This window comes from Camelus ferus, chromosome 10, assembly GCF_009834535.1.
Source record: "Camelus ferus isolate YT-003-E chromosome 10, BCGSAC_Cfer_1.0, whole genome shotgun sequence".
Lineage (NCBI taxonomy): Eukaryota > Metazoa > Chordata > Mammalia > Artiodactyla > Camelidae > Camelus > Camelus ferus.
In genome coordinates, this window is record NC_045705.1 from 69,118,461 (window position 1) to 69,131,236 (window position 12,776).

The 12,776-nt window shown below is 51.4% G+C and overlaps 1 protein-coding gene across 3 annotated transcripts in view; it reads left to right on the forward strand.

Moving 5' to 3' along the window:
* PPFIA1 (PTPRF interacting protein alpha 1) overlaps positions 1-12,776 on the forward strand; it is a 77,385-nt gene that overhangs the window by 34,302 nt on the left and 30,307 nt on the right. For all 3 annotated transcript variants that reach the window (XM_032490081.1, XM_032490079.1, XM_032490080.1), the window contains exons 5-14: positions 671-745; positions 1,106-1,207; positions 1,339-1,560; positions 3,117-3,263; positions 4,552-4,686; positions 5,904-5,987; positions 7,927-8,058; positions 9,369-9,431; positions 10,477-10,556; positions 10,942-11,077. In XM_032490081.1, coding sequence (XP_032345972.1) covers positions 671-745; positions 1,106-1,207; positions 1,339-1,560; positions 3,117-3,263; positions 4,552-4,686; positions 5,904-5,987; positions 7,927-8,058; positions 9,369-9,431; positions 10,477-10,556; positions 10,942-11,077 — 1,176 coding nt within the window. The remainder of the gene's footprint in view (positions 1-670; positions 746-1,105; positions 1,208-1,338; positions 1,561-3,116; positions 3,264-4,551; positions 4,687-5,903; positions 5,988-7,926; positions 8,059-9,368; positions 9,432-10,476; positions 10,557-10,941; positions 11,078-12,776) is intronic.

The window sequence follows — 12,776 nt, forward strand, 5'->3', positions numbered from 1 at the left end:
TGCTGTGTCATTGGACGGACATCATAGGCGTTTGTGTAACTTTGATTTACTTTTGACCTTGAATTCTTGTCAACAAGTTTTTTTCTGTAAGAAGACAGCTCTATATGATTAAAAAGTACTAGTTGGCATAAGTGTCTAAGGTTTGCTATGTTCGGGGGGGGTTGTAGCTCAAGTGGTAGGCAGCAGCTCACGCTCCTCCAGGTATAAGTAAGTAAGTAAACCGAATAGCCTTCCCCTCATAAAACAAAAAAAGATTTATTATATTCTGTATATTGATTTTTTATTAAGAATTGGGTAATATAATTTATTTAGAGGGAAGGTTTTTCTTAAACTTAAAATCTAAAGCTGTTGAGGGGGAGGGTACAGCTCAGTGGCAGAGTGTATGCTTAGCATGCACGAGGTCCTGGGCTCAATCCCCAGTACCTCCATTAAAAAAAAATTTTTTTAATTAAAATAAATGAATAAATAAATAAACCTAAGTACCTCCTCCCCCTGCAAAAAAAGAAAAAGGAAAAAAGAGCTACTGACAAGCAGGTTTTCTTGACGTTAACATCAATGAAAGAGACTAAAGGTATCCTGTTATGTTATATTACAGTAACTGTATTAGGATAACTATACACTAAGAGTTAAATTAACACACATACGGTAACTCAGCCCCTTTTATTTTCAGGTGAGAGAGCGATTACGAGTAGCACTTGAAAGGTGTAGTTTGTTAGAAGAAGAATTAGGTGCCACCCACAAAGAGGTAAGCTTGATAAATCATCCTGTAATTTGATTGGGGTTTAATTTGTGTCCCTTAATCAAACAAAAAAAAGCATGAAGACTAGTTGTGGATGTCAGATGTCGTTTAACTTTCTGATTGAGGACCAGCCCATGTGAGTCGTTGCAGAGTAAGCCAGGCTTTCATTTCAGAGTTGCCGAGTCTCTTAAGTGCCCGCTGGTTCAGCGGACGATAGTCCGACGTTAGCAACCTGGCTGTGTTCGGGGTGGGTAACATCGCCCCGTGTGTTTTCTTTTTACACTGTTTACAGTTTACAATTGTGTTTCTCCAAGTGGAGTTTTGCTACTTGTTTCTTTACTCTCATATTCCACTTTTTGGTTTTAGCTAATGATTCTGAAAGAACAGAATAACCAGAAGAAAACACTAACCGACGGGGTGCTTGACATAAACCATGAGCAGGAAAGCGCGCCGAGCGCAAACGGAAAGGCAAGTCGCCGGCCCTCTCTCCGTGCGGCCCTGGCCGGCAGGAGTCAGTTGTGACTTTTCGCGTTTCTCGGGAGCTCTTTCTCTCCTCGCTCACCAGACGGGGCTGTCTAAGGATTCCTTTCCCCCACTAGAGATCGTCCGATGGGTCTCTCAGTCACGAGGAGGACCTTGCCAAGGTGGTGGAGCTCCAGGAGGTCATAGACAAGCAGTCAAGAGAGCAGAGCCAGATGAAGGAGCGCCTGGCGGCCCTCTCCAGCCACGTGACGGAGCTGGAGGAGGACCTGGACACCGCCCGGAAAGACCTCATCAAGTCTGAAGAGATGAACACGAAGCTGCAGCGAGACGTTCGCGAAGTGAGTGGCCGTAGCAGGGTTGGTGACGCCATGGGGCTGAGTGTGTGGGCTGTTTGGGTTCGATGGCCCCTCACCTCCCACCCCCGTCGCCTCCACCTTGGGCTGGTGTGTAAGTAAGAGCAGAGTAGAGCAGTCCTGGGGCTGATTGGCTGCGTCCCCCGTTGCGTGGTCAGTCTCCTCTCCCTGAGGTCCTCAGAGGCGGGGAGGCCTGGTCCGGCTGCGGCGCGACGTGGGGCCGGCCCTGCTCCTGCGCTGCGCCGCGGCCCTGTCGCGCCTGGATGCGCGTCCCTCGCTTCTGCCTGTTTTGGGCTGTCTGGGCTCAGGCTTCCCTCTGGTGCACGGGGTTCCCCCAGAGGGACTTGTGCCCAGTCTGTGGGCTCTGTTCGGGGGCGGTGTCGGGCGCTTTCGCTTTTCTGACCTGCCTCGTGTGCTGCGCCTTGAATGAGTAAATGGTGCCGAGTGTCGGTGGTCAGACGGAGCGGGGTGAAAACGCACCTACGTCAGATGTCACAGATGCTCACCTGTATGATCGGCACTCACCTGATTGATGAGAAACCACCTAATTCTCACTGTAAAAGTGAATGAGTGCTGGATGCTTCTGGTGCCTCTCTTGTCAGTGTCACCTCTCCTTTATGAATAGGCAACCCCCCATCCCCCCCACCCCGTGAGACCACCACAGAGAGAACCCCTTTATGTATGCATGCAGAGCAGTTTTATTTTCTGTTTAGCAGCTTGGTGTGAATAATCAAAACAAAAGTCCTTGCATGTATTGCATAATCTGTGTTAGTCTTGGGCGACAGTAGGAGATTGTGTGGCAGAGTTTAATATGCAGAGAAACTTGGAAATTTTTTTGACTTGTCACTTTTAATACTAAACTTTGCTAACATTAGTTACATAGCAAACAGGGAGGGGCCTGGAATGGGCCTTGAGCGTGGGGCACAGGAATTGCTCTAAGTAGAGAGTTCTGGTCGTGGTATCAGCGTTTGATTCTGGGTGATGAAATTTTGCTTTAGAATGTTGCTTCCAGTTATATTAAACTTTGACTTCTGTTTCTATTTGTTCGTATTACTGCTTTAATTTTCTGGTAATTGGATGAGCTTCTATCCGCCTCTTACCTGACAAAGCAAGACACTCACTGTTGGATCTGTTGAGGGGCCACTCGCTGTCCTGGGTGAAGTCCACTTGAATCGTGAGGCAAACAGAGGGCCTGTCTTCGTGGCAGATACCTTCACCTGGAATTTTTGCAGTAGTGGGATATTTTATTATACTTTTTTTGTGAAATAATATATAGAAAAGGATAAGCTTTGGTAAACTGAGCGGCTGGGCATAGCATTAAGACAGATGAGTGCTGATCATGCAGGTGAACATTTGTACTTGATGTAGGTGTGTTTTCATTTGCCTTGGAGAAGAATATTGGCCTCTCTGTCAGTTTAATTTTGAGGACACTAACTTTTTATTTGATTTGAAAATTAGGATTTAGTCCACCCTTTTCTCTCTCAAGTGTGTCAGTGTGCTACCTGTTACTCACCTGTTGCCCTCTGATATGCCCGATGCAGGCCATGGCCCAAAAGGAGGACATGGAAGAGAGAATCACTACTCTTGAGAAACGCTACCTCGCAGCACAGCGTGAGGCCACCTCTGTGCACGACCTCAACGACAAACTTGAAAATGAAATTGCAAATAAAGATTCCATGCATCGACAGGTAGTGGTTTTATTGAACTCTGTCTGGCTTTTATTGATTAATGATGTTAAAGACCTTTTCCCGTGACTTCCATGTTGGAAGTCAAGCCCCAGTGGTCTTTTCATGACCTTGGAATGTTACGCTCACAAGTGTGGGTGACTTCAACTTACAGGTTCTACTTACTTAGGATTTGGTTGAACCATCTTCTGGAGCTACACTCCTGATTCTTTTCTTCTGTTTTAAGTGAACAGTAATCTGTTGCTTGTTAGCATTTTTACCAAAAGAGCAGACAGTGGCAAAGAACATCAAGGCAGCTGGCTACCCCAGTTAGTCACTGGGGTCAGCGTGATAAATGACAGATTTAGAAATGCAGCCTCAGTAAATTTTGTGCCTCCTGTGGTTTGGTGAGCCATGCTCGCTCTGTTTCAGTGTGGTCTCAGGTAATCAAGGGTTAACCGAACGCCCAAATCCACTTCTTAAAAGTGAAATGAGTTTGTCTGATATGTTATGAATTATATCATTTAGGCCCAAAATAAAGATAAAAAATAAAATACTAGAAAGCCATCAAAATTTATAGTGTGGAATGGTGTGCAAAATAATGACATTAAAAGACAGCTCATACTACTACATGTGAGGATTTTATTTTCTGAGCGTTTTAAAGCATAACATATCATGTGTCTGTGCACACAGAGGTGAGTGCGCACAGAAGAAAGAAGAAAAGTGCTTGGGGACATGGTAACCTCTCAGGGACCTGAATTTAGAGATGATTTATAATTTTTTTTTAAACTCTGTATTTTCTACATTGAAATTTTTTAGAGTAAGAGGATTTTTTAAAAAGAGTAATCACACATTCACCAAAACAATGTGCCTGGCGTTTTGTTAGGCGCACTGTCAGAAGGTCAGTGTTTCAAAGGCGGTGAAAGCTGTGTCGTGGCTTACCTGCCCGGCGGCCTGCCGGGGCAGCTTTGCCTTCGACGCCGAGTCTGATGGTTTTTAAAGAAGGGTTAGTCCGGTCAGTGAGAATGAATAAGCTTCCACAGAATTGTCTTTTAAAGACTTCTTTGGAGGTATTTAGGAAAAGCAGATACTTTGGCAGGAGATGTTTTGCATGTTGAAATCAAGCCCAGGAAAGTGGGTGCGTACTCCTCACAGAAAGAAAAATTTTGCTCCAAAGCAGCTGCCAAAGCTGTTGTTTCCTTCGGGACTAATTTGGAAGACACCTGCGTGTAGGTTTTGTTTCGGTTTATTGAACATGGAAACGAACGGCTCGCAGGTTTGCCCGGTTTGATCCTTGGCTCTCATTTCGCAGACTGAGGACAGAAACCGCCAGCTACAGGAGCGGCTGGAGCTGGCGGAGCAGAAGCTGCAGCAGACCCTGCGGAAAGCGGAGACGCTCCCCGAGGTGGAGGCCGAGCTGGCCCAGAGGGTGGCCGCGCTCTCTAAGGTGCTGCCTTGGCTCGTGCTCGGGGTCAGACGGCGGGATTTGGGTCTTGAACATGACGTGTTCATGTGCCTTGTTGTTCTTACGTCCTTGCGCCACGAAATAGCTCAGACTGGTTCTCAGTGCTGCTTGTCTGGCATACGTGTAAGACGTCAGGCGTCATCCCCTTTTTTGTCATCCCTGAGTTGACCCCCTCCGGTTTTGCCCCGTGTGCTGTTTGTGCCCCGTGCGCGTCACCTGAGGGAGAGCCGCTGCTGCTTAGAGCTGTTTAAGTGGCAGAGCGGAGCGCGGGGCGGAAGCCTCGTGTGGAAGACAGAAGACAGGCTTTTTTTTTCTCAGAAATAGGGAAGTCCCGTTCTCTCGGAAGGACAACCAGAATAAATCTGTAATAAACACGTTTTAAGTCATTAATTCGTTTGTTCAGCGAGTGACGACTGCCCTCGCAGCCCTCAGACCCCTGCCCCGGGGCGGCCTCCCACCGGCGCAGGGCCAGCTCGGCTCACCCTCGCCAGCGGCAGAGCACGGGCCAGCGGGCCATCCGGCCTTCCTGGGCCTAGAAGGGGCTTCCCCTGCGCAGCCGGCGGGCACCGGGCAGGCACGGAGGAGCCGGCCCGGGCCTGTGCTGGCTCCTCTGTCAGGAGTCGTGTTTTGCCGCCTGGGGCTTGGCGAGCTGCTGGCCCTGGGGCTGGGTGCCGGTGCGCACAGGAGCCAGCTCCTCGCCCACAGCTGTCACAGAAGCACTGTTTCCTCTTTGTGATCTGCGTTTAAAGTCCTGGTTTCTTCTCTCCCTGTCGTCTCTCCTGCCCCTGGTCGGCCTTGTAGTCTGACCTTTTGTCCTCTGGAAACTCCGCTGCTAAGGAGGCTAAGCGGTGGGAACTCGCCCCCCCAGCCTAGGAAGGTAGCCTGTGCGCCTTGCTCCCCTGTGCCTGCCGCTTTCCCGCTTGCCCGGCTGCCTCGCCGGCACCTGTCCGAGGTCGGGGCTCAGCCCGTCGATGCGGGCCCGGGGCGGGGGCAGGAGTGCATCTTCCCTCCCACGTCGGCCACCGCCGCGGTCCAGCACCCGAAGCCGCGTGGACGCGGGGCTGGTGGAAGCCCGAGCTCTCCCTCTCACGGGGGAGCCCGCACGTGGCATGTGGTGCTTGTCGCTCGAGCAGTGGTCGCTGGCTTGTCGTCAGCGGGGTGCAATTGTCAGCTAGACTGACGCTGTTCCTTGCTGACAGGCGGAGGAGAGGCATGGCAACATTGAAGAGAGGCTGCGCCAGATGGAGGCCCAGTTAGAGGAGAAGAACCAGGAGCTACAGCGGGTACGTGTCCGGGCACGAGGCCGAGGCCAGCTCGAGCCGGGGTAGGGGGGTGGGTGTCCATTCTCTGAACCTGTCGCATGTGCTTAGCTGTTGCCTCGCCTGTGAGCTGCCTCCACTCCATGACCAGGTGTAAGGCGGGTAGGAAACTTGCCCGTAGACAATGTGCAGGGGGTAGGGGTCCCCATGGCCTAGAAGGCTGCTTGCTGCTCTGCCTAGGAAGCTCCTGTCAGGAGGCGCTACAGGTACAAGCGGAACCCGACGGGTGCCCCCGAGACAGGCCCGAGATGCTGGCCTGGGGTCTCCCTGAAACGCAAGAGTAACCACATCATCCTAGAGGATGAGCCTGCCTGCCTGGGGTGTGGCTCTGGAGTCCCCAGTCCAGGTCATGGGCCTGATCTCTGTCCCCAGATGCCACGTTACTACCCCCGGCACAAAGGTGTCTGTGGGGAAGGCTGTTCTGAGCACCAGGAAAGCCGTAGGTGAGCTGGGATACAAAAGAGTGTTCAGAAAATGTGGTGGTGGAGCTCCACATCAGGCCGGTCCTGAGAGCGCTTTCCCTGGAACGCTTGGTCACATGTCAGCACGGAAGAATCATCCAGGAAACAGAGCGGATGGTCATCCATGTCCGGCCGGCACTCAGCCTATAACATCAGTACCGTCATCACCAGAGACCTGTGCTCTCGGCGTGGCCCGCAGGGCCTGGACCAGGCACTCGCAGGGGTAACGACTCGGCGCCCCTCGGCGGGTTGCAGCTCATGCGGCCCCTGCCTCCCAGCACACGCCCCCGCCCTTGGGCAGAGGATCAGATTTTTACTGATCTAGGGACGCACTTCATTACTTTGAGAACTGGCTCGTGGTGGCCGTTGAGATCAGGGTACTGTTCATCACTAATGCAGTTCAGAGTAAATGCTTTAAGTCACCTTGCTTTGAAAGTATTTGAAAGCTGAGACCTGACTGTGGAGAACTGGGTCTCTTCCAGGTGGCGGTGGCTGCTGTGTGTGGAGTGTGGTTCTGAGTGCTTTACACGCAGTCCTGCAGCCGCCTGGGAGGGAGGGAGGGGCCAGCACCCACGGTGCACAGATGGGGAGACCCAGTGCATGGAGGGGCTGAGGGCGTTGGCAAGGCCTCATGGGTTCCCTCCTCCTAACTGGGCAGCGTGGCTGGAGCACACACCTGAGCCCCGTGCCGCACTGCCCTCCACCTGGGGGGAGCCCTGAGCACTGCGATGACCCACTCGGGTGACCCGCCGTGACGCGGGCTGCTGTTAGCACTTCCTGTCCCCTCTGTCCACTTCCCTTTTGTGTTCCTTCAGGATGTGGGATGAAAACAAGCTTTTTAAACCATGAAATTGATGCTAATTTTATAAAACACAAACTTACCAACTTTGTTACTACATTTCAAAATTACTTAGCATAATTTCTAGTCTCTAATATGTTATCGTTACAGAAAATTCAACTGATGTAGGAGTATAAAGAAAAACATGTGTGAACATCAGATTTTTTTTTCCAAGATGAATTTTTTTACCTTTTGCTTTGTGAACTGAATTCATTTTACCCCCTCCATCCAGACCCAAGTCTCTGTTTACGTCCTGGGAAATTCCTCCACCAGTGTGTGTAGAAGCTGGTGCTCTTAAAAATATGCTTATTTCTGCACAAAAGCTGCTCCCTGCGTCCAACTGACAGCTGATGACTGGTGACGTTCCTCAGGCCCCATGGGAGCTTCGTTTAACAGAAGCAGTGGGGGGAACATGGTGACGTGTGATGTCTGGAGGACTGGTGCCCGTGTTTCTCCGCACCTGTGAGTGGGTTCTGGTGATCCTGCAGGAGGACGCTGGTATGGCAGCAGGGAGCAGCGGCCTGGGAGTGACTGTCCTTGGCACTTTGAAAGCAAAGATCATGCTGTCCTTGAAGTTTGTGAGTTTTTGTTTTTCTTGTTTTAGGCAAGGCAGAGAGAAAAAATGAATGAAGAACATAATAAACGTTTATCAGACACTGTTGACAAGCTTCTTTCAGAATCTAATGAGAGGCTTCAGCTTCATCTGAAGGAGAGAATGGCTGCTCTGGAAGACAAGGTGAGGTGTCCCCGTGTCACTGGGGGTCCCCCTTACAGAGAGTGCGTTTGTGCTCTGTGCCTGAGGAGTGACGCATAGCGGTGGCCAGCGGCCGTCACACACAGTAGATTCTTCATGGAGGAGGAAGTACCAGCTGTCATCCACTCCCCGAGTTAACCGACACCCCTCATGTCCTGCCAGGTTGTGTGTGTGGGGAGCTCCGGAACAGGAGTGGGGAAGCTGTCTCTATAGAGGCTGGAGAGTGAGTGGTCCAGGCTTTTACTGGTTATGAGTGACTGAGTGAAATAGCTTGTGCTAATCGGGAGCTAGAGCGACAGCAGCCGCGGACGGCATACAGAGGAGTGGGTGGGCTGCGTGCCGGTGGAGTGTGACTGCAGAAATGGCGGTGAGTCGGCTTCGGCCGCCGGGCCCTGCTTGCCGTCCCCTGCTTTGCCGTCCCCTGCGGTGGGATCCTTTTTTGGGTCCAGCCCTTGCCCCTTCGTTGCACTGGTGTTGGAAGTCGGCTTCTGTCTCTTTTACGTGGTGTCACCTGAAGGGTTTAATCAGCTAAAAATAAACACTCGCACAGCCAGCTCCTGCCTGCTCTCTTCTCACCTGGTTTGGAGAATGTCCAGGCCCGGACTCGGGCTGCTGTCCCCATGGACCCGCTTGAGCCGTAAGCAGAGCAAAGGGGTGTCAGAAGCTATGTCAGGGAAGCTCTGATGAGCCGTGCTTGGATTCAGGCTTTCAGAAAACCTGCGCAGGTGCACCCGTGTCCTACAGGATGAAGCCCAGAGCCTTCCCTGGGGTTGGCACCTGGGGTGACCCTTGTTTGAGAGAGACCAGTGGTGACCTCTGATCACGGGACACCTCTCATTTGACACAAAGCCCATTGTGAAATGCGTGATTAGAGACCCCATAGGGCCGTCACCTCAGTTCCTCCCTGGTCAGTGGGCCGGCCTGGAGGTAGGAATATTTTTGTCTTAGATTTGAGTCTTACGTCTGAAACACGTGCCAGGTTTCCCCAGTGACCAGTGAACTGCACAGCCTGAAAGCTGGTGCAGTTTACCAGATTAAACTCATGCCATAAACTTCTATCTAGAGAATCTGTCAGTGAAGAAGTAAATTTCACGTGTACAGATTAGTGCTGACACTGCCCGTCCGCGTGGTTGGCATTCACTCCGTGGGAGCGTGACACGCTGTCTAGTACATGCACACAGTCCCTGTCTTTTCTGCAGTGCTTTGTGATTTTAAACAGAAGTATAGCCGAATTGTATTATGTGGAACATTTTTAAGAATGAACACTAAAGGACTATTTATATGTTTTTTAGAATTCTCTCATACGGGAAGTTGAAAATGCGAAAAAGCAGTTAGAAGAAACGCAACATGACAAGGTACTTAAATCTTTGAATCTTTTAGAAGTCTGCTAGGAGCTGGACTGAGCCGGGCTCGTTGTTGTAATTACTGCAGCTGTCTGGCAGAAGCTGCGTTACGTTTTCTCTAGGCTGGTCCCCTCTGTAAGGTGTGTAGCGCTCTCGGCTCTGCACGCCGGGCGCATGTGTGTGGAGCCGGGCGCATGTGTGTGGAGCCCGGCGGCTGTGTGCGCTCCAGGGTTCCGAGTCCTCCCTGGGTTCGTCTGAGAGCACCAGCATCAGCCTTCCGCCCGGAGCAGCGCGGCCCTGCAGAAAGATGCCTCGAGCCATTTCGTAATCTAGAATTTCCTCGTAGCCACGTTTGAAGCAGTGAAAAGAAGCAGGCGAAATTAATTTTATTTAATCTGATATAGTCAAAATGTTCTTTTACCATGTAGTTGATATCGAAGTTAATGAGCTACTTGACTGTTTTTTTCACTTGAAGTCTTTGAAATCTCCCGTGCCTGTCACAGTCGTGGCCCATCTCCATTCGGGCTGGCCCCTTTCCAGGTACCTAGTGGCCACTCTAGTGGACAGTGCAGATCTGGAAGGTTACTGGGTGACTCCAGAAATGTATCAGTTTTCCTTATTGTTTTACTGGGTACAGAAATGAAGTTGGGCGGACAAATGATAAGTGTGTGAATGTGTGCTCGATGTAGGACTGTTAAAAATAATCAGAGAGGTCAGTGCAGTAGCCGGTGACTGTTCCTCACATCCCGCCACAGAGTTCTGCTTCTCTCTGCAAAATGCGTTATTGTTAAGGCTTGGTGTTTATCGTCTAACAACTGTCCTATGACCGAGGTATAACTCCCTGTTCACTAGGATTTATAAAGTTAATTTGGTGGTTTGAGTATTTGTGTTTGCTCTAGGACTCTTAGCAAAAATTTTCTCAGAATTAAAATGTTGGGTATTTATAACTGCTAATGTGAACTGTTATGGTTATGTTCAACATGTGAGCACATTGGATGCAAGTAATTTGAATCCTGGAAGAGATGGCCTGCCACGTGTGTCATTTGCTGTTTTGTAGGACCAGCTCATACTAAACCTGGAAGCGCTGAGAGCTGAGCTAGACCAGGCGAGGCTGAGAGGGGCTCCCCTTCACCACGGGTATGGCGCTCAGCAGGTCACACTGCATTTCGACACCTGCCGTGTGGGTACCAGGGCAAGCCGTTGGCTGTATAGACTGGTGTGACTGGATGTAGCTCGTGGTCCGACATCAAGGATCCTGTAGCTTAGTGGCAGGCAAGAGGGGCAGGTCAAACTCCGTTCCACAGGTTAGATCCTGGTGCTTCGGAGCGTGGTGGGCACATCACTGACAAAGCTCAGAAGCACCGGCGGGCAGCGGGCTGCTGGGCGGGCCAGTGAGGGGGGTGCCCTTCTTGGAGACCTTGCGTGTGAGGTTACTTCTCCCCACCTTGACCGGGTCTGACTTGACCAGCAAAGCAAGTTCACTTTTCTTTTAATAACGATCTTTTTCTCCCCTGTGTTTCAGCCGACCCCACTTGGGCAGCGTCCCGGATTTCAGGTTCCCGGTGGCGGACGGGCCCGTGGAGCCCTACGGCGGCAGCGCGGTGCTGCGGCGCCCGCAGAAGGGCCGGCTGGCAGCGCTCCGAGACGAGCCTTCCAAGGCAAGGGCCCCGTCAGCGTCAGTCGCCGCTTTCCTTGTCCTGCGATTTTGGGGCTGTTTTGGAGCAAAGGCGTTCGTTGCTAGGTCGCTTTCTCTCCCCTCCCCATGCTGTTTTCCTTTCTCTAGCTAAGTGTTTACTGACTTTTAAGGCGTGCATTTTTTTTTTAAAGAAGAAATTCTGATAAAATATGACCTACTCAAGTGCAGCACAGTGTTGACTATACTACAGTTTTGAAGTAGTAATTAAGAGTTAATGAATACACATGTGCATCGTCTTTTAGTGGGAAGGATTCTCGTTTGGAAGTTTAAATACTTTCACATTTTTGTCTGTTTTATAGTATATATTTTCATGTATTTCTCTGTATTTTGAGCGCCTATATTCAGTGAACAGCTCATGTGGGCCAGGCGTCATCATAGACCTAGGGCTATGGCCGTGGATAAAAACCAGACTCAGTGCCCTGAGTGCACGTGCCATTCTAGTGGGAGAGACAGCAGTAAATGAGAAGTCAGGTCAAGTCTGGCGTGTGCGTTAGCTGCCGTCACTATGTGTAGGTCACTACAGAGCTTAGTGGCTTAGCAGTGCATGCTGAGTGGGTCTCGGTTCTGTGCACTCGGGAGCATCCCAGCGGGATGGTTCCGGCGCGAGGCCTCCTGGGGTGGCCGCCGCTGGAAGGCTCAGCTGTGGCTGAACAGTGCCCTCCAGACTCACTCAGCTGGTGAGGGGACCTTCTTCTGGGCTGGCTTTCCTTAAAACTCACTAGGGGAGAGAGGAGGGGAACGCCCCAGAGCCTTTTACATCCCAGTTTTGGAAGCCACACAGCTTCACTGCCACTGCATTCTGTGTGTCAGAGTGAGCTGCTAGGTCCTGCCCTCATTCGTCGGGGCTTTGGGGGAGGAGCCCCTCTGCCTCTTGAAGGGAGGGGCATTAAAGAATTCACAGACGTGTTTTTAAACCACCATGTCAGATGGTAATAAGCAGGGAAGGGAAACTGGGGGTACCGCAAGTTGGAGAACGAGGAGGGGATAATAATTTTAAACAGAGTGGCCAGTGAGGTATCACCAGAGGGAGACATTTAGCAGAGACCTGGAGAGGGGAGAGAAGGAGCCACTTGGAGGTGAGAGGTCGTGACAGGAAGCTGGGCTGATGGATCGGTGTCGGGTGCAGGAGAGAGAGGTGGGCCAGGAGCCCAGGGCTCAGTTTTGAGCAGCTGAAGGACGGAGTCTGTTTCCTGCAATGGGGAGCCTGCGGCTTTGGGGAAGGCTGGGATTTGGGCCCTGGTCCTGCTCAGTAGACAGGCCTGTCAGATGTCCAAGAGGACGAGTCAGGTCGACAGTTGGCTATTCCAGCCCAGACCCGAGAGAGGTCCCAGCTAGAGATGGACTGGGGGTCATGAGTGTGCAGATGGTAAGGCCTGCAAGAAGATGAAGTCACCAAGTAGGTGCCAGCGGGTAGAGAGATGAGGTCCAAGGATAGAGCTGCCAGGCACCCCAAAATTCAGAGGAGGACAGGGAGGTTGAGAAGGGGCAGCAGGAGATAGAGGAGGAAACCTGGGGAGGGCGGGGCCTGGAGCCAGGGGAGCGAGATGCTTGGGGTAGCAGGGAGCATGAGGAAGGGTGAGGAAGGAGTGGGTTCGGTAGTGGGTTTGATGGGCACTGTGGAGCAGCTCTGCTGGAGGGGGCGCACGGCCTGCTTGAGCTAG